This window comes from Fusarium keratoplasticum, chromosome 7, assembly GCF_025433545.1.
Source record: "Fusarium keratoplasticum isolate Fu6.1 chromosome 7, whole genome shotgun sequence".
Taxonomy (NCBI): domain Eukaryota; kingdom Fungi; phylum Ascomycota; class Sordariomycetes; order Hypocreales; family Nectriaceae; genus Fusarium; species Fusarium keratoplasticum.
The window spans coordinates 231,568-255,323 of record NC_070535.1 but is presented as its reverse complement, the minus strand read 5'-3'; the positions used below and the strand labels follow the sequence as shown (position 1 = coordinate 255,323).

The 23,756-nt window shown below is 51.0% G+C and overlaps 9 protein-coding genes across 9 annotated transcripts; 4 read left to right on the top strand and 5 right to left on the bottom strand.

The window, feature by feature from the left end:
• Positions 1-328: 328 nt before the first annotated feature.
• On the bottom strand, positions 329-1,941 carry NCS57_00921200 (Oxidored-FMN domain-containing protein; the record flags this gene model as incomplete). The annotated part of the gene is made up of 5 exons (XM_053058994.1): positions 329-438; positions 520-652; positions 707-1,075; positions 1,164-1,550; positions 1,615-1,941. The coding sequence occupies 5 exons, from the start codon at positions 1,939-1,941 to the stop codon at positions 329-331; spliced, it is 1,326 nt and encodes a 441-aa protein (XP_052911065.1).
• Positions 1,942-2,368: 427 nt separating this feature from the next.
• NCS57_00921100 (Zn(2)-C6 fungal-type domain-containing protein) lies at positions 2,369-4,105 on the bottom strand (the record flags this gene model as incomplete). The annotated part of the gene is made up of 3 exons (XM_053058993.1): positions 3,961-4,105; positions 3,264-3,910; positions 2,369-3,217 (listed from the first exon to the last, which is right to left on the bottom strand). The coding sequence occupies exons 1-3, from the start codon at positions 4,010-4,012 to the stop codon at positions 2,369-2,371; spliced, it is 1,548 nt and encodes a 515-aa protein (XP_052911064.1). The 5' UTR covers positions 4,013-4,105.
• A 738-nt stretch (positions 4,106-4,843) lies between these two features.
• On the bottom strand, positions 4,844-6,713 carry NCS57_00921000 (uncharacterized protein; the record flags this gene model as incomplete). Its single annotated transcript, XM_053058992.1, has 6 exons — positions 4,844-5,027; positions 5,076-5,989; positions 6,036-6,138; positions 6,199-6,215; positions 6,271-6,478; positions 6,532-6,713. The coding sequence occupies 6 exons, from the start codon at positions 6,711-6,713 to the stop codon at positions 4,844-4,846; spliced, it is 1,608 nt and encodes a 535-aa protein (XP_052911063.1).
• A 665-nt stretch (positions 6,714-7,378) lies between these two features.
• On the top strand, positions 7,379-9,151 carry NCS57_00920900 (Amidase domain-containing protein; the record flags this gene model as incomplete). The annotated part of the gene is made up of 1 exon (XM_053058991.1): positions 7,379-9,151. One exon carries the CDS (start codon positions 7,379-7,381, stop codon positions 9,149-9,151), a length of 1,773 nt encoding a protein of 590 aa, XP_052911062.1.
• A 334-nt stretch (positions 9,152-9,485) lies between these two features.
• Positions 9,486-10,428, bottom strand: NCS57_00920800 (NmrA domain-containing protein; the record flags this gene model as incomplete). Its single annotated transcript, XM_053058990.1, has 2 exons — positions 9,486-10,346; positions 10,396-10,428. The coding sequence occupies 2 exons, from the start codon at positions 10,426-10,428 to the stop codon at positions 9,486-9,488; spliced, it is 894 nt and encodes a 297-aa protein (XP_052911061.1).
• Positions 10,429-11,021: 593 nt separating this feature from the next.
• Positions 11,022-13,224, top strand: NCS57_00920700 (Fungal-trans domain-containing protein; the record flags this gene model as incomplete). The annotated part of the gene is made up of 4 exons (XM_053058989.1): positions 11,022-11,104; positions 11,137-12,606; positions 12,674-12,956; positions 13,024-13,224. 4 exons carry the CDS (start codon positions 11,022-11,024, stop codon positions 13,222-13,224), a joined length of 2,037 nt encoding a protein of 678 aa, XP_052911060.1.
• Positions 13,225-15,567: 2,343 nt separating this feature from the next.
• NCS57_00920600 (MFS domain-containing protein) lies at positions 15,568-16,971 on the bottom strand (the record flags this gene model as incomplete). Its single annotated transcript, XM_053058988.1, has 5 exons — positions 15,568-15,644; positions 15,704-16,171; positions 16,252-16,280; positions 16,337-16,720; positions 16,769-16,971. 5 exons carry the CDS (start codon positions 16,969-16,971, stop codon positions 15,568-15,570), a joined length of 1,161 nt encoding a protein of 386 aa, XP_052911059.1.
• Positions 16,972-17,639: 668 nt separating this feature from the next.
• NCS57_00920500 (uncharacterized protein) lies at positions 17,640-18,404 on the top strand (the record flags this gene model as incomplete). The annotated part of the gene is made up of 1 exon (XM_053058987.1): positions 17,640-18,404. One exon carries the CDS (start codon positions 17,640-17,642, stop codon positions 18,402-18,404), a length of 765 nt encoding a protein of 254 aa, XP_052911058.1.
• A 1,247-nt stretch (positions 18,405-19,651) lies between these two features.
• NCS57_00920400 (MFS domain-containing protein) lies at positions 19,652-21,326 on the top strand (the record flags this gene model as incomplete). The annotated part of the gene is made up of 6 exons (XM_053058986.1): positions 19,652-19,759; positions 19,810-19,906; positions 19,967-20,303; positions 20,362-20,505; positions 20,560-20,688; positions 20,714-21,326. The coding sequence occupies 6 exons, from the start codon at positions 19,652-19,654 to the stop codon at positions 21,324-21,326; spliced, it is 1,428 nt and encodes a 475-aa protein (XP_052911057.1).
• Positions 21,327-23,756: the final 2,430 nt, after the last annotated feature.

Below are 23,756 nucleotides of genomic sequence, written 5' to 3'. Positions count from 1 at the left end.
CACCGAACCACCCAGTCTAAGACACGCATCTCTCTCGCATATCGAGTCGGGATGACAGAATTCATTCTTCATTGTCGGGTATTAAAATATATCAGTATGGTTGAGGATGTATTACTAACATGAACATGTCAGTTCCTCTGACTACTACCACGCGCGTTTCCCATCAAACTGACCAGTCGACACTCTAGGAACTAATATCGCACACCTGTGATAGCATCATCATGAACAATAATTCACTTCTGCTCTTTTATTCATCTCACCCCAACCAATTACTCAAAGTCTACTCATATTCAACCAAACTCCCAAGATGTGCAACTCCAACAAAATGCTAAGAGCTCATCTTGTTTGAAGACTGGTTTTCATGTGTCTGTGTGACATTATCCATGGCCTTTCGATCCGTAGTTATCGTGGTGGTTGACTCGACATACTTTTTGTTCACTGATAGCTTGTTAGAGACTAGGTTCTTCTCCAGCGCTTCGATTTTCTTCCAAGTAAGCATAGAATGACTCAGTCACTTACTTGGCGCGCGGTGATATTGGTCAACCCAAGTGACTTCTGTCTTGGTGGAGAGCGCAACCTTCTGAACAAAGTTGGGATCTCGCAAGAACTCGCGGGCGACATGGACAACGTCTGCTTTTTCATTGCTCAGAATCTAGCGTAGGATTGTCAGCTGGTAAGTCATCGAAATTTTTGCGTGACAGCTTACATCATGAACTGTTTCTCCGTCTCGGATCCAACCCACGGCGCCGACAAATACGTTGGGCAGCTTCAGGTCCTTCACGGCTTTCGCAAAGGGAACTTGGTACTGCTGTCCCAGCTGCACTTTCTGGTGTCTATCGGTTCCTCCGCTGGAAACGTCAAACAGGTCGACGCCCTCGCTGGCCAGGATTGGCACATATCGGAGAGTGTCTTCCAGCCCCCAGCCCTTCCCAGTAGGAAGCCAGTCTACAGCCGAGATCTTCCAAAAGAGTGGCATATCTTCTGGGATATTGCGTCGAACAGCTCTAACGACCTCGATACCAAATCGAGTGCGGCCCTCGAAGCTTCCACCCCATCTATCGGTCCTCTTGTTGGTCTGCAGGCTGAGTGTTAATTTTCGTCCTGCACACTCGGAATCGGGTCTTCTTTAATGACCTATAAGAGGTCATAGATATGATACTCACAGCAGGAGAGGCAAAGGAATGGATGAGATATCCGTGGGCCCCGTGGATTGCGATGACATCAATGCCTGCCCTGACGGCACGGGCAGCAGCTTTACCATAAGCCTCAATAGTCTCAAGAATCTCTGCCTCCGTCATCTCGCTTGGTGTGGCATAGTTTTCGTTCCAAGGCTCGGCAGTTGGGCCTTGCACGTCTTTGGCAAATCCGCCATAGGCGTCGGGGACAAGACGAAGTCCAAGCCATGGGGGGCATATGCTACACTTCCGCCCCGCGTGTTGTAGCTGGATAGCAACCTTTTGTGACTGAGAGTGGATCACATCGATAACCCGCTTAAGAGGTGGGATATGGTCATCAGACCAGAGGCCTGCGTCTTGTGGAGTGTTCCGCCCCTGCGGATGTCAGTTAGGTCCTCTATGATCAAGGAATTCCACAGGAAAATGTGACAAGATGTACCCTCTGTGTGACAGCAGTTGCCTCCAATGTGATCAGGGCACTGCCTCTCATGGCCCATTGACCATAATGCATAACATGAAAGTCGCTGAACATGCCGTCCTGGCAACTATACATGCACATAGGGGCAACCCAAATGCGATTCTGGAAAGTCTTGCTGCGGATTGTAATGGGACGGAAAGCCGGAGTGATGGTATCCTCCGTCACACCCTCATCAAGCGCCAAAAGTGCCGTGCCCACGGGCACACGCTGTTTGGGAGTGAAGAAGGGAAGTCCATCGACAGCGATGCTCCTGAAGTCGGTGTACTGGTCGACTGAGATGGAACCCATCTTGATTAGAGATATTGTCGTAGCGGTGATGTTAGTTAAAGTGGTCCGGATGAACACTAAGTTGTCAGTGTCCAGCAGAGTAGAACGGGGCGGAACATGGCTCCTTTTAGCTGCCAACCAGGGGCTTGTCAGTCTGGCAATATTCAAGCTGCTTTTCCACCCCAACTTCGGCTGACTTTTTACCCCACATTACCAATCACACCTGACTAATAGGTAGCAAGAGATGAGCACATTTTACAAACACCCTACATGGACTCAGGTAGCATGATAAGCGGGCACTAACACGCTGCATGTCACAGCCGGTCATGTTCGGCAACAGGACTTACCCTGTATTCACCTTGGGGGCAAAGGAAGAAGAGAATGCGAGCTTTGTCTGCGCTTTAAGGGCATGAAGAAGTCACTAAAATTACGGTCGTGAATCATTGTGTTAAGAGCCTGGTGAGCAAACGACCTCAGTCCCATCCCGAGCAGCCCAGATAGCCTCCAAATCCCGTTGAAAGCGAGTAACCATCGCCGTCTTTGTACACTCCCATCGTCTCTGAAGCTCCGATCGTACCAGTTGCTTGTGCTCAGCAGACGACATGAACAACCCGAGGGAATAGATGGGCCAGTCGCCGAGATAACATTTTGTCCACACCTGGTCATTTTGGTGACTCTCGAGAACCTGAACCGCCATTTGAATCTGCCAGGTCTCTTTCGGAACAGCGACCGGGAGTCCCTCGCTCATCCGACCCTGTAATATCTGTTCCAACAAAAGAGAAGCGAGTGTCACGTAGAGATAGCTCCCGTCCTTAAAGCATGTTTCCTGAGGCGATCGTATTGCAGCCTCATCAAAGCGCGATCGGAAGTTCTCGTCATAGAGTAATCGTTCTTCCCAGCTGGCCACCTCGTTTTTCAGTTGCTCCAGAGTGGTCGGGTCAAGTGAGAAGCCAACTCGATAGCATTGTCTGAGTAATAGTACCAGTCGGAAGAGTGACGCGGGTACACCAAGCACCGGGCTGTTGAGGGCCCTCTGGTTCCCTGGAAAGAGGGTTGACCGTTCCAATACTTTCTCGGCTCCATCCCAGAAGTCAGGATTAAAATCATAACTAAGTTCACTACTATCAGACCAAAGGCCAGTCGAAACAAGGAAGGTCTGGTAGACGACGCTCTCGATGGCGAGCCTATCAAAAAGCCGTGGTGTGCTGTCGGGTCGGTTTAGAAGGCGGAGTGTGACGATGCGGGTTGCCGCACTGACATGCCGTGGTATATCGTTGGTGGTGCCCCATCCTAGACACTTTGCTCGTTAACTTTGGAATCTCTCGAAGAACTGCAGAACTTACCCCGTGCAGATACAATAGCATCACGGACATCAATAGACCATTGTGGTTCTCGTGACTCGAAACCGTTGCAAGAAGAGCAGAGAGTTCCTTGAGCGCCTTGGAATAGTACATGAGCGCAAGGTCCTGCCTGTACCAGGATTCATCATTCATATAATGAGCCGCAGAGCAAGCCAGGACGGAATAATAGAGGCTCTTGTGCGTCGCCATGAGGTGCTGGATGTCTATTAGCCATCCATCATGGAATCCACGATGGCAGCTGGGCAGCAGCAGAAGAGAAAAGTATCTGTCGGCAAAATGTCGAGAGAGTAGGAGCTCTAGGTCATGGGAGATGACGCCATGGACAGCGCCAGCCTCCAAGACAAGATCCAGGGGGTGCATCCCTTCGGAGTCGCCATGAAAAGCCACAGGAACAGCATCGTGGTGGATTTCCTGCACCGGCCCCTCCCAGACTTGGCCATCTTCTATTGTGTTCTCTATGTGCTCGGGTTTCGGTTTGGCGACGGGCTCTCGGTGTCGAGAGTCGGAGTGAGAGGCGTAACGACGATCAAGCAGGTCTGAAGACGACGGCCATTGGCAATTCCTGCTGGACAAGCTGCAGGCGTCGCAGACAGGGAACTTCTCGTTGCATTTCTTACGGCGCTGTCTGCCTAGCTATCAGTTAGTGCATATTCCGACGGCTACTGATAGACGAGCATACAGGTCAGACAGCCAGTTTTGGTACGGAGTTTCGGCCGAGTAGCACCACTCATAGTGCTTGTCGTTTGTGTGTCATTCTGGTATGTCACACTCCTTGAGAAGGCTGACGAGAGCGTGTCAGAGATAATTGAGAGAATGGGAGGATACTTGGAGAGAGCTTAAACGGGCTTCAACATGGCGGACCCGGGGGAGGTGGTGATCTTAATATGTGCAGGGTACGTATCTCATCGACGCGATGGCATGAATCTAAGCGAATAATGGTTAGTCTCTTCTGTTGTCTATCGGAGATGCGATAAGGTCTTAACACATTCACGCAGTATTTCTTAGTATTTAGGATAGTGACCTAGTAGTGGAGATTACGACACGCTGGTAGCCCCGGTGCAGCCAAGGAGATAACGCTACCGGCTTCTAATTCCGTTATCTGGGGGCTTTGTCTAGGATCAGTGATTGGACCGTATCCTGGGTGGAGGGTTAGTTTGCGGGGTAAGAGTCCACCCTGACCAGGATCTTGGCTTGAATCCACGGGCGCTGTCTCTGTCTAGGGTGGCCATGCCGATGATAACGAAGAACGGAATCAACACCAAGAACGAGCCAAGAGACGGCCTAGTTTACACGAGTCATGTGTCTCTAGGATTCTCTAGCATTACTCTGGAAGATGGATCAAAGTTAAAGACTGATGTCACGGAGTGGGCGGAATAGGGAAACCGTGGAACGTGGTTTTGGATACCAGATTTCGGAAAACTCGGAATGCCTCGTTTTTGGACAAAGTGGTAGGTGTTAGGGCGTGCCCCCAGCCGATTTTAGTCACACTTGGTACTTTATGCGTACTTGATAGTCGATGTATTCTGTCCAGAGGGGCACTCAACACCATCCAGCAACCCCCTTTATCGGTGCTCCCACTGGGCCTGATCCCGCTTGACCAGTTCCTCATACTTGGCTGCACTCTTGATCCTGAGCGACTTTCCGTACTTGATCATGACAAGGAAGACTAAAGAAGCCGTCATTCCAACAAACGCAGCCGAGATGAAACAGTTTTGGTAGCCGAGGTCTGTCAACCACGGAGTAATGCTGGCAAACTTGTGAGTGTATGTTCCTGCGCGAGGAGAAAAAGCTTACCCGTAGCTGATGGCAAATGACATTGTGTTGCGGACAAGGATGACGGTGACAATGGCATCACCACTGATGTCGTGATAGCTGTCAATCAAGTAGTTGACACTGAGAGTGACGCCAACCGCGCTGGTAAAGGCGAGACAGCCCATGGCGAAGATGAGGCCAAACCAATGAACACCATGCTGAGCGCCAACACCCCAGAGGATCAAAGAACCAGGAACCATGACGACGCAGATGGCGAAAGGCCACAGTCGGTGCTCCGCTTCCATGATCCCATTGTTGCGACGGGCGAGCTTGATGGTCAGCCAGTCGCTGAAGTTGCCCGAAACGAGAGCTCCAACGATGACGCCAATACAACAAGATGTGTAGCTTAGCCCAACCATGGAGGATTTGAAGTTGTAAGGTTCGCCAGAGAGGATGATGGAAGAGGTGGCATTGAGCACGTTGAACCAGATGAGGTACGAGCCGTAGGAGAAGCCAGCGTAGAAAATGACGGGCCAGCTGAGGAACGAGAGAGAGCGAACCGCGCGTTTGAGCATGTTTTGGCCTGGTGATGGCTGCCAAAGGGACATCTTCTGGATAAACGTCTTTGGCGCGGCGTAGACTTCGCCTGTCTCAGCCATGGAGGTTCTTCCAGTCTCTTTCACAGGGTGGCTCTTGTCGTCAATGGCATGTTCCGAGGCAGAGGGACTGACGGGCGAAGTGGATTCAGGGATTACCACTCGGTTATAGTTGGTCTCTTCCATGAAGAGGAACAGAAAGACAAAGACAAAGGCGAGGAAGATGGCAGGCCAGTAAAAGACCCATCGCCAGCCCTGGTACTCGGCGATGAAGCCACAGATGATGGGCGCGAAGTAGTTGCTGCCTGCGAGAGCGAAGGAGTAAATTCCCATGTAGGTACCGCGTTCGTGAGTAAAGTACTGGTGGGATGTTAGAAGCGTCCTGTGCTCGGTAGAAATCACTTACAATGTCGGTGACAGAGATTTCAGGAAGGGCTTCTATGGGCGCAATGAAGAAGCCTTGAATGATGCACCTGGCAAGCCACTCGCCGTTGCTCTTGACGTACGCACTGTATGAATGTCAGCCGGATCTCAAAGCAGATATGCAAGTTTGGTTCAGGTGAACGTACCTCCAGATGCAGGTACCCTGTGTCATTGGTCAGCCTGAGATGTGATTCACGGCGATGAGAAGGACTGCTTACAATGGCACCGAGGATCGAAATGAGATATGTCAATCTCTTGCCGTACCGCAGGGAGAAAGGCTGCCAGAACAAGAGACCCCAGCCCAAGAGTAGAAACATGTAACCGGTTCCCTCATTGAGGGTCGAGATGGACACGCCGGATGCCTGTGAGAGAGGCACAAGGACGGAATAAACGGTGGACACGGAAATTCCACAGAACCAAGTGTAACTCATTGATGGTTAGCGAAAATACCACTTCGATAGCTGATAACGTTGACCTACAGGTTCTGGCAGATTAGGGCGAGCAGCTTGCGACGAGGAGTCCAGTTGAGAGGATCGTTGGGATCATTGGAAGGCACTGGGTTCAGAACAATATCGCTAGCACTGCCTGCATGGCGAGCGTGCATGTCCTGGTTCAAGTCCACGAGGTGGACAGTGCCGGGTGGAGGTCGTGGCTCAGTCATGTTGGAAGAAACGGAAGGATTGCAATGTTAAACCAGATGGATGTTTGACTTGGGAGATTCGGATCGTGTCGATCATGGAAGAGCGTTCACCTACTTTATAGTGATCCAACCTTTGATCCTACAATACAAGGATACAATAGTTGAGATTGAAGCGAGACACAACCTCACCTACTGATGGCGCCGGAAACCTTGACCTCACCAATACACCCACCCAGCTGTTGTGGCGCACACCTTATCCAAAGTCGTGTAAAGGTGGGTCGCGCAAATACACGTCAATGGTCAGCTCCGCGATAATGTAGGGATTGCCTACCCGTATCAGCGACTAAGACAAACGTGGCGAAGACGCGTTTTGGCGGGCGGACGTGAGGAACGGACTGGGGCCTGAGCTGAGCCAATAGGACGTATTTGCGCATGAGGGGAACCCTGATACGGGCGGTTTCACGGCCGGAAATCGTTGGACGAGTTGAGGTTGTAGATAGTCGTGGCGTACTCGAGTGTATGTACTACGTTGCCAGGTTGGAGTTGGCCACAAGAGTAACATGATATCTAAGCATTCAAATTCACTGATAAATGGGAGAGCGTCAACCCGGTAATCTTGTCCCTCCGCACTTCAAGTTGTTGCCTTCTTATCTCTCCCCTGATAGCAGTCACCGCACATCCTTATCATGAGTGTCGTTACTTCTTCACCCATCTTTCACCTGGAGGCTACCTCCAAAGACCTGTCGGTCGTCGAGGCCAAACATCAGGCTGAGACTTCCGTAAGGGAGGCCACGCTTCTGCCAGTGGTTCAGCCAAAGCCCACCCCTCGTGGAACTCCAGCTTTCGAAGCCAGGAGGGAAGCGTTGCTGCGAGACCTCAAGGCCAAAGTCCCATTTGACTATTACCTCCCCCCAGAACTCATCAGCAACCCTCCAACTGATGTCTCTGGCATACCGTCAAGCTGCGGGATCTTGACGGAAGAGGAGATCCACATCACCGAGGACTATGATGCTGTCAGCCTTGCTGCGGCTATCGCCAGTCGCAAGTTCACCGCGGTCGCTGTGGCCACTGCCTTTTCCAAGCGCGCCATCATTGCGCACCAGCTCACCTGCTGCTTGACGCAGTGGTTCATGGACGAGGCCATTGCCCAAGCTAGGCAGTTGGACCAGTACCTGGCCGAGCATGGCAAGCCTATTGGGCCTCTCCACGGGCTCCCTATCAGCATCAAAGAGCACATGCCCATTGCTGGGACTCTCTCCTCCCAAGGCTGCCTCCAGAGCCTTGTCTTGGACGAAAAGGACAGTGACATGGTTGCTATTCTGCGGAAGCTCGGGGCTGTGTTTTACTGCAAGACGAACCAGCCCCAGACCATCATGCACCTGGAAAGCGACTCTCTCTGGGGCCGGACGCTGAACCCCTTCAACATCCACCTCTCTGCCGGCGGATCAACCGGTGGTGAGGCGGCCCTGATCGCCATGAAGGGCTCCGTTCTGGGTGTCGGCACAGACATCGGTGGCAGTATCCGTGGACCATCAGCCTTTTGCGGCATCTATGGATTCAAGACTACATCGTATACCTTGCCAATGAGGGGTTTCGATGCAAGCCCATTTCCAGCTGAGTTGACAATCCTGGCATCCACGGGACCTATGTGTCGCAGCCTGACGGACATGGACTTTTTCATGAAGTGTGTCCTCTCCGCTAGGCCCCATCTTAAGGATCCAAGGCTCGTTCCCCTTCCATGGACAGGCTTGCAGACACCTCTCGGTCGGCCACTGAAGATTGGTTTCATCAGCAATGACGGTTTCGTGGACCCTCAACCACCAGTCAAGAAAGCCCTGTCATGGGCAAGGGGTCTTCTTTCCGACCCAAAGCACAAGGGAGTCCTCGAGGTGAAGGACTTCAAGGTCTTTGGTTCAGCAGACGCCTGGTCAAAGGTCAGGAGAATGTACTGGCCCGAGGGTGGAAAGCTTGCAAAAGACGCCATTCTTGCTACAGGGGAACCAATCCATCCGTTGACAGAGTGGATCTGGAAAGATGCAGAAGCGCAAGGTATGCAGACAGCTGCGGACCTCAGTAAGATGCGCCGAGAGAGAGATGAGTTTCGCTGGGCGTTCGCAGAGAGCTGGAACCAGCAGGACGTTGACGTGGTTCTTGGACCGGCTTTTGTTGGACCTGCTTCTGCCCACGATACGGCATTCTATTGGAACTATACTTCGCTCTACAACCTTGTTGACTACCCTGGCGTTGTAGTTCCGACGCCGATCAAGTCGGAAGCTGGGGATAAGTATGAGGCGGACTACGTGCCGTTGAGTGACGCTTGCCAACATGTCAAGGAGTTGTGGGAGAGCTCAAACTTTGACGGAGCGCCGATCAATCTGCAGATAGTTGCGCGAAAGTATCATGACAATGAGCTATTTGGTGCTCTCCAGGTGCTCAAGGAAGTTCTAGGATTGCCATGAGGCCGATTCGGTAGGGTTTTCTAGTCAAGATAGCCAAGTTCCAATTTTATCAGGCCGAACTGGAGTGGCCAATGTTCATGTGTCCTGGACTGGCCCTCTTTGAGAGAACGCATCAGAGACACAGGCTCGCCAGAGTAGATAGCCAACAGTATTAACATCAATCGGCATTCGTTACCAAACAATGCAGTTGTTCTATGAGTATTTGCCTTCCAACATCTGAGGGCATCCGTACTTTATGACCAATGTGTATGGCATTGGGCCTGGACGTCAGCCCGCCTGACACTATGGGAGTCTAATCAAAGTTGGATAGAATGTAAGAATTCTTGCCCCTACCTCAGGAGCCATATGCCTTGGCGAATGTAGCCTCCAGATCCTCCTCAGTCAGCACCGGCACACCAACCAGGTCGTTGTCCACGTTCTTGTACCAGGCCTGGTACTTGCCACTCACGAGGGTGGCTTTGATAAGGGCAAGGATGGTTGGAAGTTCGGGCTGCTTGTTGGCAAGAGCTGCAAGCCTGTCGAATTCAGCCTCAGGGTCCTCAACAGTGGTGATGGTCCATTCAACCCCCGGCGAGTACTTCTTTGCGAGGCTCAGTAGCTGTGCCTGTGTGATGACGTGCTCATGAATAAAGAGGTTCTTGTTCTTGGTCGGTTCCGGGTTCTTGAGGGCGCCGACAATAGCTCGTGCCGCGCCGCCTAGGCTCGTAGTGCTGATAGGGCTTGTTCCGTCTCCCCAGACCTCAGCTGTCTTGCCCGGCCAGTCAAAGACCGCGCCGTAATTGACGAGAAATTCGGTGAAGGCACCGATGCTGAAAATAGTGTACTCAATCTCATCCGATTTGGACTTCAGGTATTTCTGGATCTCGACGAAGTTGACGTGGTGGGGGAAGTGACTTGCAGCAGGATTCGTCGTAAGGCTGCCAAAGTCAGAAGGGATAAAACGTTTGACACGGGCCTGAATTGCAGCGTCGATGATCAACTTCTGGCTAAGAGCTGCCTCGGCGGCGACCGTGGAGACGACGGCATCCTGACCGCTCAAGACCTTGGCCAAGCTGTCTGCATCGCTGTAGTCTGCAACGACACGGCGAACGCCGTGTGGGAGGACTTCATCGGGCTTTTCCGAGCGGCTGAGGAGGGTCACTTCGAATCCTGCGCTCGCAAGTTCAGAAAGGACGACAGAACCGAATAGGCCTTTCTGCGGATTGTCAGTCACGTCCCCCTCTGGGGCTGGGTTGGTCCCTTACGCCAATAAGTGTGACCTTCTGGAAGGTGGTCATGGTGGGTAGTTGATGGAGTAATGGTTTGATGTGTGTTCTGCGATTAATGGGATGATTTATTCTTTTAGTTACTGGCTAACTTATAATTGATATTTATACTCGACAATCGCCCGAATCACGACTTATGTCAGTTGATTGCGTTTGATAATGAGCATTCAACGGCGGATGCAAATGTCTCCGACCATGACCAATCTGTCTAGCACCGCGCTTGGCAATCCCACATCGCTCATGTGGGCACATCTGTGCTTTGTCAGAAGAGCGGATGTAAAATAATGCCGCCACCGCGGATGTTTTTGTAGCACAAGAAAGTCCGCCGCAATTCTGCTTCCGCTTCCCCATTTTCTTGCCAACCTACGTTACTTCATATCTCGCTTCGAATGTCGGCCCCGCCAGTAAGGGCCGATCCCGATATTGTGAATTGCCAATGGCCGAGAAGCCCGCCGGGGTTCGGACCAGCCGTGTGAGTGCCAGCTTACGAATATGCCCTGGTCACAAGAAAACAGAAACACTCATGCATGGTCCTAGGCTTGCAATGAATGCCATAGGCGAAAGAAACGATGTGATGGAGGGAAGCCGTGCTGTAATTGCGCAAGATGGGCCGTCTCTTGCCACTACACCGAACGAAGACCCAGAGGTCCTGGGAAGAAGTGAGCATAGCACTGGGAGAGATCAGCTGGTAACTAATGCCTGAAATCTAACCTGCACCAGCAAGAAATATGTTGAGCGCCTTGAAACGCGGCTGGCGAATTTGGAGTCTGCTCTGCGGCGGCTCCATGACCCTGTTTCAGATTCCCTATCGAGGGAGGACTTGGCGGAAGATGACGGCCTTGACTGGGATTCCTTGACTGACACTGGTGACCCTGGGAGCAGCGACAACTCGATTTCGAATAAAAACGAACCCAACCAAGGGTTTATGGTGACAAGCAGCGACGAGGACGCCGAGTCCCATGGCGACGATGAGACGGAAACCATACAAGATCTTCCACCCCTGACAGAGTACACCCAAGAAGGAGGGTGTCCACCACTTGCGAACATCATCACATCGAAGCTCGGAGAGTTCGCCCGGAACGTTGGGGAGGAATCTCGGTGGATGCGTGCGCACGAAGACCAAGGCCCCTACCGTAGCAGAGTGTTTGCTAAACTGCCCACGCGTCTGCTATTGGCTAGCCTTGTAGAGCCCATTCTTGAAGAGCTCCAACAGCACGGCATCATCATCACTCGCGAATTGTTCCTGCAGCGGCTAGACCGGCAATACCTGGCAGGCACCGACAGCTGTGCCGATGATCCAGCTCGATGGACCATTCTGAACTCACTCTTTGCCACTGCGATGCTGCACAGGACGACTAACGAATCCCTCGCACACGCATCTCGGACTGCATGGAGTTACTTCAAGAACGCATTTTCCATTTTCCCCGAGCTCATCACGCGGGGCAGAGACGTGTCGGCATGCGAAGCACTGCTTGCCATGACTGCCTTCATGCAATGCACTGCCGACACACAGATAACCTTGCAGCTGACGGCCGCGGCAAGTCGACTAGTTCAATCTCTTGGTCTAAATCGTAGGAACTTTTACAGCTCTCTCGACGTCCCTACTGCCCAGAGACATCAGCGGGCCTTCTGGGCCACCTACATACTCGAGGTCGAGATAATGGACAAGTACGGATGTGGTTCCGGCCTCGCGCGTGGAGAGACGCCTGTGGAACTGCCCCCGAGGTGTTCATCATCTTCTTGCGCGGCGCCAGAGACCTGCAAATTTTCGTGTCTTCTTCGATGGAGATCCGAGCTTGCCATCATCCAGAGGCGTATCCATGACCAGTTCGATCTGGAAACACCTGTGTACCTTGGCAGCGACGAGCTTATAAGGACTGTTCAGCTGATAAATGGACAGCTTCTAGAGTGGAAAGGGGGTTTACCAGAGGATATGTTGACGGAAACCCACCACCTTGGGCCAAACTTTAACATTGCCATGGCCCTTTTGCTATATAGCTTTCATAACTCTGTGAGCAGACTGCACATGGTGCTCGTCCATCCTAGGGCTACCGATGAGCCGAATTGGGCTTCCAGAGCACCCCAAACAGAGCCTATAGCACGAATGGGCCGGGATGCGTGCACTGCCTCTGCCCGCGCCATGATTAACATTGCACGCAACTTGGAGTCAGAGCCCTTCTACCAGCAGTGGTGAGTTCCGCTACAATGCTCGCCAACAAAAAAGTCTGGAGTTTTACTAACGTTCGGCTTCACACAGGGGAGCTTTATGCTATCCCCTCTCGGCCGTATTCGTGCTCTTGCTTGCTGTACTTGAGGATCCCGGTTCTGTTACGGCACAGGATGATGTTGACAGAATAGGAGACTTTGTCAGCTTTTTAGAGCGTCTTGGTAGCGACGGCTGTGATGTGAACAGGCTCCTGGGTGGATGTCGCAAACTCCATGACATTGCGTCCTTTGCTCGCAGTGCTGTTCAGGAGGCAGACCATCCGCAAGACGCTGAGACAACAGTGAGACGAGGCGTTATGTTGGCGCGGCTTGAGGTAAGAAGTGTCAACCCGGTCCACTATCAAGCCGGGCGAATTTGGTTGACACATAGGTTTCGTGCAGGCCACCCGCCAGAAGCTCTCCGGCGTTAAAGACTGGCTGCAGCTCGCACTTGGTTTCTTGAGCAACCTTCCTATGCTCCGGGAGGAGGCCGAGGCAGCGTTTTCTGATATTTTTGGGGGTAGTGTACCGGAAGGAGTGTATGGACGGTTTGTTCCTGATTTGTTCAAGTCGCATGCCAACAATTTCGCATTTAATGTCTGACGGGTCCAAGAATTGAGTATCTAACACGTCCTACACGCTCTGGATGCCCCATGTCCGTTGAGTAACAGGCCTGGCTGCTGCTGTCCGTGTATAGAGGTCTATTTGTCACTATTTATTGGCGTATGCTCTCTTACACGCCTGGGTTGTTCGTTCATGGCGTCGTTGTCAAATCAAGGAGCATGGTGATGAAGTTATGCTTAAAGACACCTGCATCAAGTGTGTTCCTTCGATAGTGACAGTAGCTCTACTAATAACCTAAGCTGAGTAGCTACCCGGCAATACGGAATCCCATATCGCCTTCTTAACATCTGCACCCAGGAAGGCCGGGCCAGAGCCAAAGCAAATGCCGCTTCTTGAAACATTATGCAATAGTCCTAGCTTTGAAACCCGAATCATCACCGTAGCCTCTAAGTTTGAGTAGTTTATGTTTTGTAGTTGCATCGCAGATGCGTGTATCAAATCGCTCGTCGCTGACATGTCATTGGTTACTAGAACATCTAGGCAGTCGCCTCCCGCAAGCTCACGAGTTCTTTGCCGTAGAATCCTGGCAATTTGATCCGCATTGTAAAGCTTTTTGTCCTCTAGCTCGATATCCGTGTCGATGACAACTGGCTGGGTGAAGTTTGCGGTCGCGAGAAAGTCCAGTTGTGAGTAGCCGGGCCCAAGATGCCATCGTAAATTGAGAAGGATGTCTTGCCTCGTGTAGACTTGCAGGCGAGAGCCAAAGACCCGATATAGTGCATCACTTGCCGGGCTTGTGGTGGTTGACAAGATGTGGCACGCATACTGAATTGCCAGATATGCAATCTGTAGGCTGAATGGGCTGTCTAATCGGTATTGGCCCGTGGATGGAGGTTGAGGATTGATGGAAGCCGACAGGCCGATGTCCTGTCTAGCATGCTGCCCGAATTCACCAACTTGAATTCCTGAATCATGGCGCTCGGAAGACCTGGTGGTGGAAAGAGATGACTGTAGTTGGGTGGGTGAACCTCGCTGTGATATTGAAACCCTCATTCGTGTGGTTTTGTTGTTTCTCGGGGAACTTGAGCCAGGCTCGCTCGGCAATGAGTTCTTGAACACCATGTCGGGACTATCATCAGTCAGAGACAATACATCCTTCACTGAACTCCGCAAGGCTTTCATCAGGGATGAGTCTCGAATAGCCCACTCTGAGCGAACGACCCGATCGGTGAAAGACAGGAACACGGAGAGAAGACGGTCGAATTTGTGTTCTAGTTCGACTTCCTCCCGCCTCTGTAACTGTTCATTTGCCTGGTGGCGCAGACGAAATGACTTCTGAGCCGCGCGATTTCTTTCCCTACGCGCCTCGGGAGAAGTTAGTTGGGCGCTCTGGTCGCGCCTTATGCAAGGTGGTAATTGAACGATGGTGACGTACGTTCATCCTGTGGTCTTCAGAAGGATGCTTCCGCGGTCGACCACGAGGTTTGCAGCCGTTCTTAGAGATAGTCGTGTCAACATTCATGATATGGAGTGCCGAGCGAGACCAATGTTGAAGTTTGGTGTAACCAACCCCATGGGGAATTTATCCATTATGTATAGCAGGACGATGGCTTTCTAACAGGCGGGTAGATTAGTAATCGATTAATAGCACTCACGCAATATTTTTGGGTCCGGCAAAGGGAGCTACGCCTAGCATCCTCCGAGTGTCGGCTGTCTATGCAGATCTGGACGACATAATATTACACAAGCGTTTTCGGCGAAAGGATATAACAAATCAGCAGATTTGCTGATATCGATTATTAGTACCGGTTCCTGGGGGTGGTGGCAATAACTCAGCCCAGCGCACCAGGTAATTGACATTGGACCTAATTCCACCTCGAGAGGGAGAATCAAACCAGCTTACTGAAACGATCAAGATGGAGAGTCCCAATGGCACGACCACACCTAATAAAGCCACTTGATTCTAAGTCTCTACTCCAGAACGATTCCGCCTGCCCGAGGCTATCTCATTCTTGAAAAGAAACAGGTTTCTCTTTGGGAGCGAGGATGACGCACAGAAGGTTCCGTGAGAATGTATCAGGCGTTTGGTCAACATTGTAACTTGTCAAAAGCCCCTTCAACTGGCGAGAAAAGTGGGAAACAGATATTGACAAATAGCCAGAGGCGATCAGTATGTGCACCAGTGCCATCACCGTTACGACGAAATGACTACAGCCATCTTCTCTCCTCTCAGCTTTCCCCTTCTTTTCCGTAACAAGACTAGAATCGAGTTTTGTCAAAGACATCTCTACATCTCGTCCTTGCGGCATTTCCCCGACACAGCGACCCTCCTAAACTTGCACCGTCTCATATTGGCTTTTTGATCGTATAACGTGGCCATATCTAAAAAGAACCCATGGAACCGGTAGCAATAACAGAGAAACAAACCCCAATAAGCTGGTTGCCCAATCGACACCTAGCTTTTCATACACTCAATGTGTTAGCATAGTGGTTTTTGTCGTAGAGGTACCATACTTACTCTGGGTGGTAAAAAGGGGAAAGGCCCCTGCGAAAGAGTATCGAGCTAGGCCATTGGCGCTCGCAGCGCCAGCGACGACACTGCCGTGGTATGTATCGGAAATGTACTGCATCGTACTCACGAAAACACAGAGATTACCCCAGGCAAAGGGTATAATAGTCGCCGCAGGGCTAGCCCACGAAACGTCTAGTCGAGCTGCCCATGCAAACCAAAAGAGACCAACAGGAAGCCCGATACTTCCTATCAGTGCTAGATAAAGGCGGTATTCTGGAGGCACATGACTCGGTAGGCCTTTGACAACCTGCTTCTGATATATGAGAATATCACACAGCATTATCGTGACAAGACCAAAAACACAGCCTATGGCAATGGAGAGGAAGACCAGGCCAGAGTGTTCTAGGGGGAAGTCATAGACACTATGAAATGTGTACGGCACTCCAGCAAAAAAGCCGAATAATGTTCCGAATTCTGTAGAGACGTAAAGGCAGATTAGCATGCTCAAAGGGAGAGTAAAATCAGCATCCACTGGGTCCAGCGCCAGTCTTTACTGTTGACGAAGAAGGAGCCGATGACAGGGCTTTACGGGATCAGCATGTCTGCGGCAAGTCAATGAAACAGTTCATGAATGCTCACCCTAATGCAGGCCCGAGAAATGGCATCAAGACAAAGAAGGCTGATCCCGGCCCTCGAGTCTTGGGTCGGAACGTCTCAGCCAATGTCCCCGTTGCGACAGACAGAACGGGAGCCCAGCACAGCCCAGCCATAAATCTGAGAAAACAGAGGGCACTAAAGTTGTGAGCAAACTCTACGCCAAGCGTGAAAAGGCTTCCGAGTGGTACGCTCACGACGTATATCGGATAACGACCTATGGTTTCAGAGAGCGGGCCACCAATGGGAGGACCGAAGCCAAGGGCAAAGACGTAGAGCGCAACGGGTATCAAGGCTTCGGTGCTGCTAACATTGAACTCTTGCATGAGCTGAAGTCTTGCTGGACTGACGATAGAAGTTCCCATAGAGCTGCCTTTGTTAACAATACTGGCTAGAATAGAGTGGTCCGATACTCACGCCAAGAACCCAGATGATGAAATCATCGCTACTTGCAAGGCTTTCTTCCATAATGGCCAGTTCAAAGGGTTGTGTGGATCATCTTCCCACCGTGAAATCTGTGCGTTGTCAGAGGTTTCGCTCTCCTGAGTGATTCCTTCGCCAGCTTCGATGGATTTGTCTTGCAGCTCAGGATCCCCCGCTTCACATCCATTATTAAACATTGTGGCATTCGTGATACTGTCTGCTGTGGAAACTGCCATCTTGGTTAGCTATGAACCAAGAAGAAAAGTTAGCAGTAAAGAAATTGGTGTCTTGCTGCCCCCCTCCCGCCCAAGTAATTATTAAAGATATTATTCCTTTGGAGTGCCATTAATAATTACTGATCAAGCCGAATATACAACATTTGGCTTAAGGGATAATTTGTAATGTCATTCTTTGGTGAGTGCGAGTGTCAAGTCAACCTCCGATATGCTTCCGCAAAACACGCCCTGCGCCCCACGGGCTGCGCAACAAGGCGCATATTATTAATTATATTATATAAAATTCCGAGGACTTTCTCCTGGTATTCTATGTGAACAGTATTCTCAAAGGCATTGGGGTTCAGTGATTAATAATAATGCACCACGTCAGTCTCGGAATAGTGACAAGTCGTAGCAGCCTGTCCGCATCTCCGCTCTCGCGCCATGTTTGTAATAGACAATCAAGAATGCCAGCGGCGCATTGGGAGGCTGTGATATCTGTCCTAAACACTGAGTTGATTATGGAAAAATGCACCGGATACTCTAGTATTTAATCCGGGCTTCAGGACCAAGCTGAAGGTTTCGATACCATCATACGCTCTCTGACCAGTCAAACGTATCCTCAAACAACATCCTCTTATCGCTTCAAAATGTCACTTCCAAAGACCTACCTGATCACGGGTGCCAACCGCGGTATTGGCAGAGCACTCGTCTCTAAACTTCTTCTTCGAACCGGCGTCACAGTCGTGGCCACTGCCAGAGACGTCTCAAAGGCGTCCTCCCTGAACGACCTACCCAAAGGAGAGGGCAGCAGGCTGATCTTGGCCAAGCTTGACTCTCAGGTGGATACAGACGCCGCAGATCTTGTCTCACAGCTTCGGGGCAAATATGGCGTTTTATCTCTGGATGTAGTCATTGCCAATGCTGGTATTGCGCACTCCGGAAGCACGGTCTTCAATACGACCCCTGAAGCACTTCGCGACCATGTCAACACAAATACCATTGGCCCCATCACTCTCTTCCAAGCCACCTACCCCTTCCTCAAGGCCAGCAGCACTGGAAACCCCATTTTCCTTGGCATAACCACCCTCTTCGGGAGCATCGGCGGTCAAGACTATCTCACTAGTGTCCCACCGATCATGAGCCCTTATGGCGCGAGCAAGACAGCTCTCAACTGGCTCATACATCGCATCCATCGAGAAGAGCCATGGCTTACCGCCTTTGTTGTACACCCCGGCCTGGTTTTGACCGGCATGGCAAGCGGACTGCTTTCTCTAGGCGCTGACCCGGCCGCTTTTGGGGCCATCGACGTCGACACGAGCGTGGTCGGGCTGTTGAAGCTGGTCAATTCTGCGAGCCGAAATGAGCACGGAGGGACTTTCCAGAACGTGGATGGGACTGTGCTACCGTGGTAGACTGACATGCCATCCTCATGGTGGTAGACCAGAATGTCAAGGGGAGAAATGATCAATTTGTAGTAGGTGTAGCTATGATAGAAAGGAGAATGAACTAGGGTTGAGTCTTCTCGGAAATACGATGTATATGGTTTTGGAAATCGAGAGCTGTTGCCAGCATAGAATCTAGATGTGACCCAAGGTTCTGTAACTTGTATCGAGCCAACAGTCTCTAAAGGGCTGAAGGGGTACCTATTGAGCGTCTATACTACCTTTTGAGAGTCGTTCCTGGGCCAGCACTTTGTAGGGTGGTCAGAATGCTTGAATCTCTTCCACCGTCGTCGTCAACCATGGGTTTTGGACGTAACAAGATTCCTCGCGCTTCGCGCTGGAGGACTAACGAGTGGAACAGTACCAGAATATCTATTGGGGAAAAGGATTGCTTCTCAGTGGGTTGAAGTGGATCCCACGCTGGCGTGAAGGCAAAGCACCTTGCGAAGAGGGAATCAGCTGTGAGATAGCACGAACCAAGGGAAGACATAACGCGGAAGATGGTTGTCCAGTGTAAGCCTTTCCCACCTATCGCTGTGATATACAATCATTTAGACGGGTTTGCTTAGATTCACGGATGAGAGATCGGGATCCACACGATTCTTCTGCCCCAAGGCTCATTCCAGGGGCTGAGACTAGACGAGCCAAGGCAACATCGCTCTACGCTTGGCCATCACACTGAAATAAAGTGTTCACCCTGGTTGTCAGGCATCTCAGTCACGTTACCGTAGCCGAGTCTGATTTGAAATCAGTCTCTAGCACCCAGTTCGTTGTCCCTTGGCGGAGACGTGGTGATTACTCAACAAGGGTGAGATGCCATGCGCCAAGCTTCCTAGCAAGTAATCAGACCAAGACAATAGAGCACGCAATACGGCTGTTTATGTTTCTGAAGCGTGATGAAATCCTTCCAGAACGGAAATGCCAGATACCGGCCGCCTCCCTGAGCCTGATGGGCCAGAGGGTGGCCAGGCCGGGGATGGATTTATAATTAGAATTAGAATTAGCCCGTGGCCAACTGCCATGCTTCTATGACTCAGCTTTCGTCAAAGTCCCCTATATACACGACTCGAACAGAGTTAGGCTTCTTACAAATGTGTTGTTTTTGTTGAACCTGGCCAGTACGGGAGTTGGAGTATCTAAATAACTGACAGGTAAACTTTGGCTCCTGGCGTTTGCCAATTCGCGATTCATTGGGAGTCTCACCTCCCAAGGCCAACATGTCGCAGCACCGGGATACTGTGAGAAACAGGGAGAAGGCAGCCCATACCAATAACTGGCGCACCTCTTTGACTTCAGTCTGTATCATTCTCTGCCAATTTGTGCAGGTAATTCCTCACTATCCCACTTACCGGAAAGCCCAATCTAATACCGTTAGATGATACCAGTGGGAGCCGGAATCAATGGTAGCCTAAATATTGCAAAAGGGCTCGGAGCCCCCCTGAGCAAGCCCTCTGGATCGTGGCCTCGTATCCGTGAGTGGTTGCAGCTTGAGAATTCATGGTGACAACTGACATGAACAAGTTTAACTCAAGGAACATTTGTCATCATTGGAGGGCGCATTGGCGCCGTGTATGGGCACAAGATCACCGCCGTGGTAGCAGGTGCTGCTTGGGTTATATTCCACCTCATCGCAGGCTTCATGCGCCATATCATCTCTGTCTGCATCATGCGCGCCCTTGCTGGCATCGCCGCAGCATTTGTCATGCCCAATGCCATTGCTCTGATCACGATCAACTTCCCGCCCGGAAAGACGCGTAATCTGACGGTTGGATTGTTTGGGGCAATGGCGCCTATCGGGGCGGCTGGGGGGAGTGTCTTTCCGGGACTGTTTGGTCAGTTGCTGCCGTGGTGGTGGCTGTTTTTCTTCCTGTGAGTGCTCCTTTGTCCACTAACAATATGGTATGCGTACTAAGAGAGCCCCTTCAAGAGCAATCCTAGGGGCGGTTGTATCTGGTCTCTTCTTTCTTGTTGTCAAGGGTGAAGAGCAGCCCATGGATCGAAATGGGAAAATCGACTACGCTGGTGCTTATTTTGGTGTCGCTGGGTTATTCCTTTTCAACTTTTCTTGGACGTAAGTAGCATGCTGAGCCCCCTGCACATCACTGATAACTGATTGTACTCATAGACAAGCAAGCTTGGTTGGTTGGGATCATCCCTATGTCTATTCCATCTTTCTAGTCTCTCTGCTACACCTAGTTGTCTTCGCCTTCCTCGAGGTCAAAGTTGTCGACCAGCCAGCCCATCATGCCTATGGGTATTTGGTCCTCCCCATCTTTTAGCATGATGATTGTGTCGGCTGTTATCTCCTTCATGAGCTTCGGCATGTTACTCTGGTACGTCACTGTCTGGAATCTGGAGGTCAGGGGCTACAGCGTATTGCTCAATGCGGCGGCGTTTGTTCCCCTTACCATAGGCGGCGCTGGTGCAGCTATACTCAGCGCCCACATCGTGCGGTATGTTGCAGCACAGTACACCTTTGCCATCGGATCACTCGCGACTCTAGTGTCTTTGATTCTCGTGGCTACGATGCCTGAGCAACAGTCATACTGGGCCCAAGTATTTCCGGCACTCTTGTTGGCATCTCTGGGGCCAGACTTCCTGTTCACGGCCTCTCAGCTCATTGCGAGCGGGACGGTGAAGCGGTCTCAACAGGGAGTCGCCGGGTCGCTCATTGGGACCGTCTTGGCTTATGGCCTAGCTACCGGGTTGGGTTTTGCGGGGACCGTGGAATACTACACCAACAACCAGGGCAAGGATTTGGTGAAAGGATATCGTAACGGCCTTTATATTGGGATCGGAATGGCCGGGGCGGCCATCATACTGCCTTTGCTGTCAGTTAGGATACCAAAAGACACGAGAGAGGGATGGGACGAAGAGACAATTGCCGACTAACTTGGAACAATGGACCGGCTCGGGCCTCATGGAACTTTAAAACGAAGTTAATAACCATGATGAACGCTTGTGTAGAACCTGCCACATGGCTTGACGGGGGCTTGGTAGGAATCGCATTATTTGTTTAATCTAAAATGACGAGGCTGTGTGGTAGGCTTGCAGTCGGCAAGAAATGGCCCTCAATAGCAGGGACTTCGCCATAAGGGGTGTAGAGGGTGCCTTGTCGCCTGTTTTCTAACGACATGTGACCCTGGGTGAGTCTCAATACATAATCTGTATATTTCGAGGTGTTGTCTTACTGATGTGTTGTCTTCTTCTGGGTCAGAGTCCAGGAAGAAAAAAAGCTGAAACCTCAGGTGATGGAAGCATCTGCGATGGGCTGTACCAACTTGCCGCAGTATCTTTGCCAGTTCTTTTACAATGGAAAAAAAGAGCAGGGCCGATCAGTAGCACTTGAGTCGGCGTTCAGGGAGTCAGTTTTCCTGCTAAGAGGAGGCATGGCCTGTTTTAGAGGACTCTTAGATAGCACCTGTCCGGAGGAAGATTGCGACGAAGTGGTTTCAGCTTTAGTCAAGCGGCGAACTAGCCAGAGTAAATATACGATAATATACAAGAAGGAGAGATATTGTGTGCCACGACGCTTCCGGCGCCCCAAGATTGGGAAATAACGTCTGCTTGAGCCCGTGGCTTCTGATGGGTAAACTTGGTTGGGATCCAAGCCTCATTTCCTTTCAGCCTGCTGAAGATGGGCGCAAAAGGTTCTTGGATTCCAGCCAGTCACTGATAATCTTGGCCATTTCCTGAGGCTTCTCAAGAGGGATGAAATGGCCCGATTCAACTTCGTCAGTGGTCAAATCTTTGATGGCAGTCCTGGCTTCTTGTGTTTCATACAATATACCTGGTCCCAGCGCATCCTTTGACCCTGATATGTGCAATAGGGGCTTGTCGACCCTGTCTGCACTTTCCGGAAGACCCTTTTCGACTTCATAGTGTGTGCCGTTGACAAAGGCTTGATACCACTTCAGAGGCGAAATAAAGCCAGTGCCCCCAAACTGAGCCTCAGCGTCCTCCAAGAAGCCAGGTTCGGCGGCAAATCCTTCAAGCTGCATCCGTTTGTCTGCCATCAACCAGTTGCGAAGACCGTCTTTGTAGCCAAACGTCTTCTTCATTGTGTCATTCTCGGTGCCTCCAGCCGAGAAGAAGCTCTGTAGGTTGCCTGACAAAAGGGACGCGGCTTCAGGGGTGGAAAAGAACTCGTAGTAGTAGCCGAGAGGAAAACCTATCAGACTCTCCCGTTCCTCGGCAATCTCGGTAACGTTGATAGGATCCCGGATCGGGGCTTGATAGTAGGAGCTTGATACAACGATGGCTTCTACTTGTTCAGGGTAGTAGAGGTAGTAGCGATGAGCAAGGAACGACCCCCAGTCATGCCCAATTGGGATGATGCTGGTGATATTTTCCGCAGCTAGGATCTCAGCGAGATCGCTTGCCATGGCATCCGAGGCGAAATAGGAAACGTCCCAGGGCTTGGATGTGCCACCGTATCCCAGCAGATCGGGCACCAAGATTCGAAGTCCAAGAGTCAGCAGCCAGGGGATGACGGACGCCCAGAGTTGGGCAGTGTGTGGGAAGCCATGGAGCAGTAGCAGGGCCGGGCCATCAGCAGTACTGGTTGCGTTGCTGGCCGGATCCGCGTAGTATGTGTACTGAAGGGATCGAGAGTTGATAAACTGCTTTTCGATAAAAAGATCCATGTTGGAAATGGAAAGAAGAGAGTTGATTGTGAAGAATACTCGCCTCAGTAGTCGACGAGTTGGATTCCTTGGTGGTGCGACTCCCGTATTTCTTATCAAGGCTCAGCAGTATAGATTGAAGCTTTACGATCGCACCAATAAGATTAGCGACTAGTGATTGAAAATCACAGCTCAATATTCTGACTCACCTCGGCCTTTTTCCCAAGGCGGAGGCAAGGGTCTGAGAAATTGATTATATATGTTATTATAATATCGCCGACTATTTGTCAGACTCTACAGCCAAATTCCACCTACAATCATAACGCAGATGCGAATTATTCAGCCTCGGAAACAAATAAACTACGGTGCGCTAGATGGGTGACCGTGATTATACACAACAATAAAGAAAATGACTAAGTTGGGGGACCTTGGCGTACTTTCAGACGGCCTCCGGCCGAGTATGAGTAAGACTGTTCTCGGATGCGGCAACACAATCATCGTCACATAAAGCGTAAATCACTAATCAACCACGATTGCTACTGCTCATATATTACTAATTGATACTCAAACGGCTGCTCACAGTCAGAGGAAGTATTTATTACACATCAAGCTTCTACCCCTTAACGTTCCAACACACCTGCCTAACACTCGAACTCGCATTCATATCAGTCCTCAATTATCTTTTCAAGCAGAAACT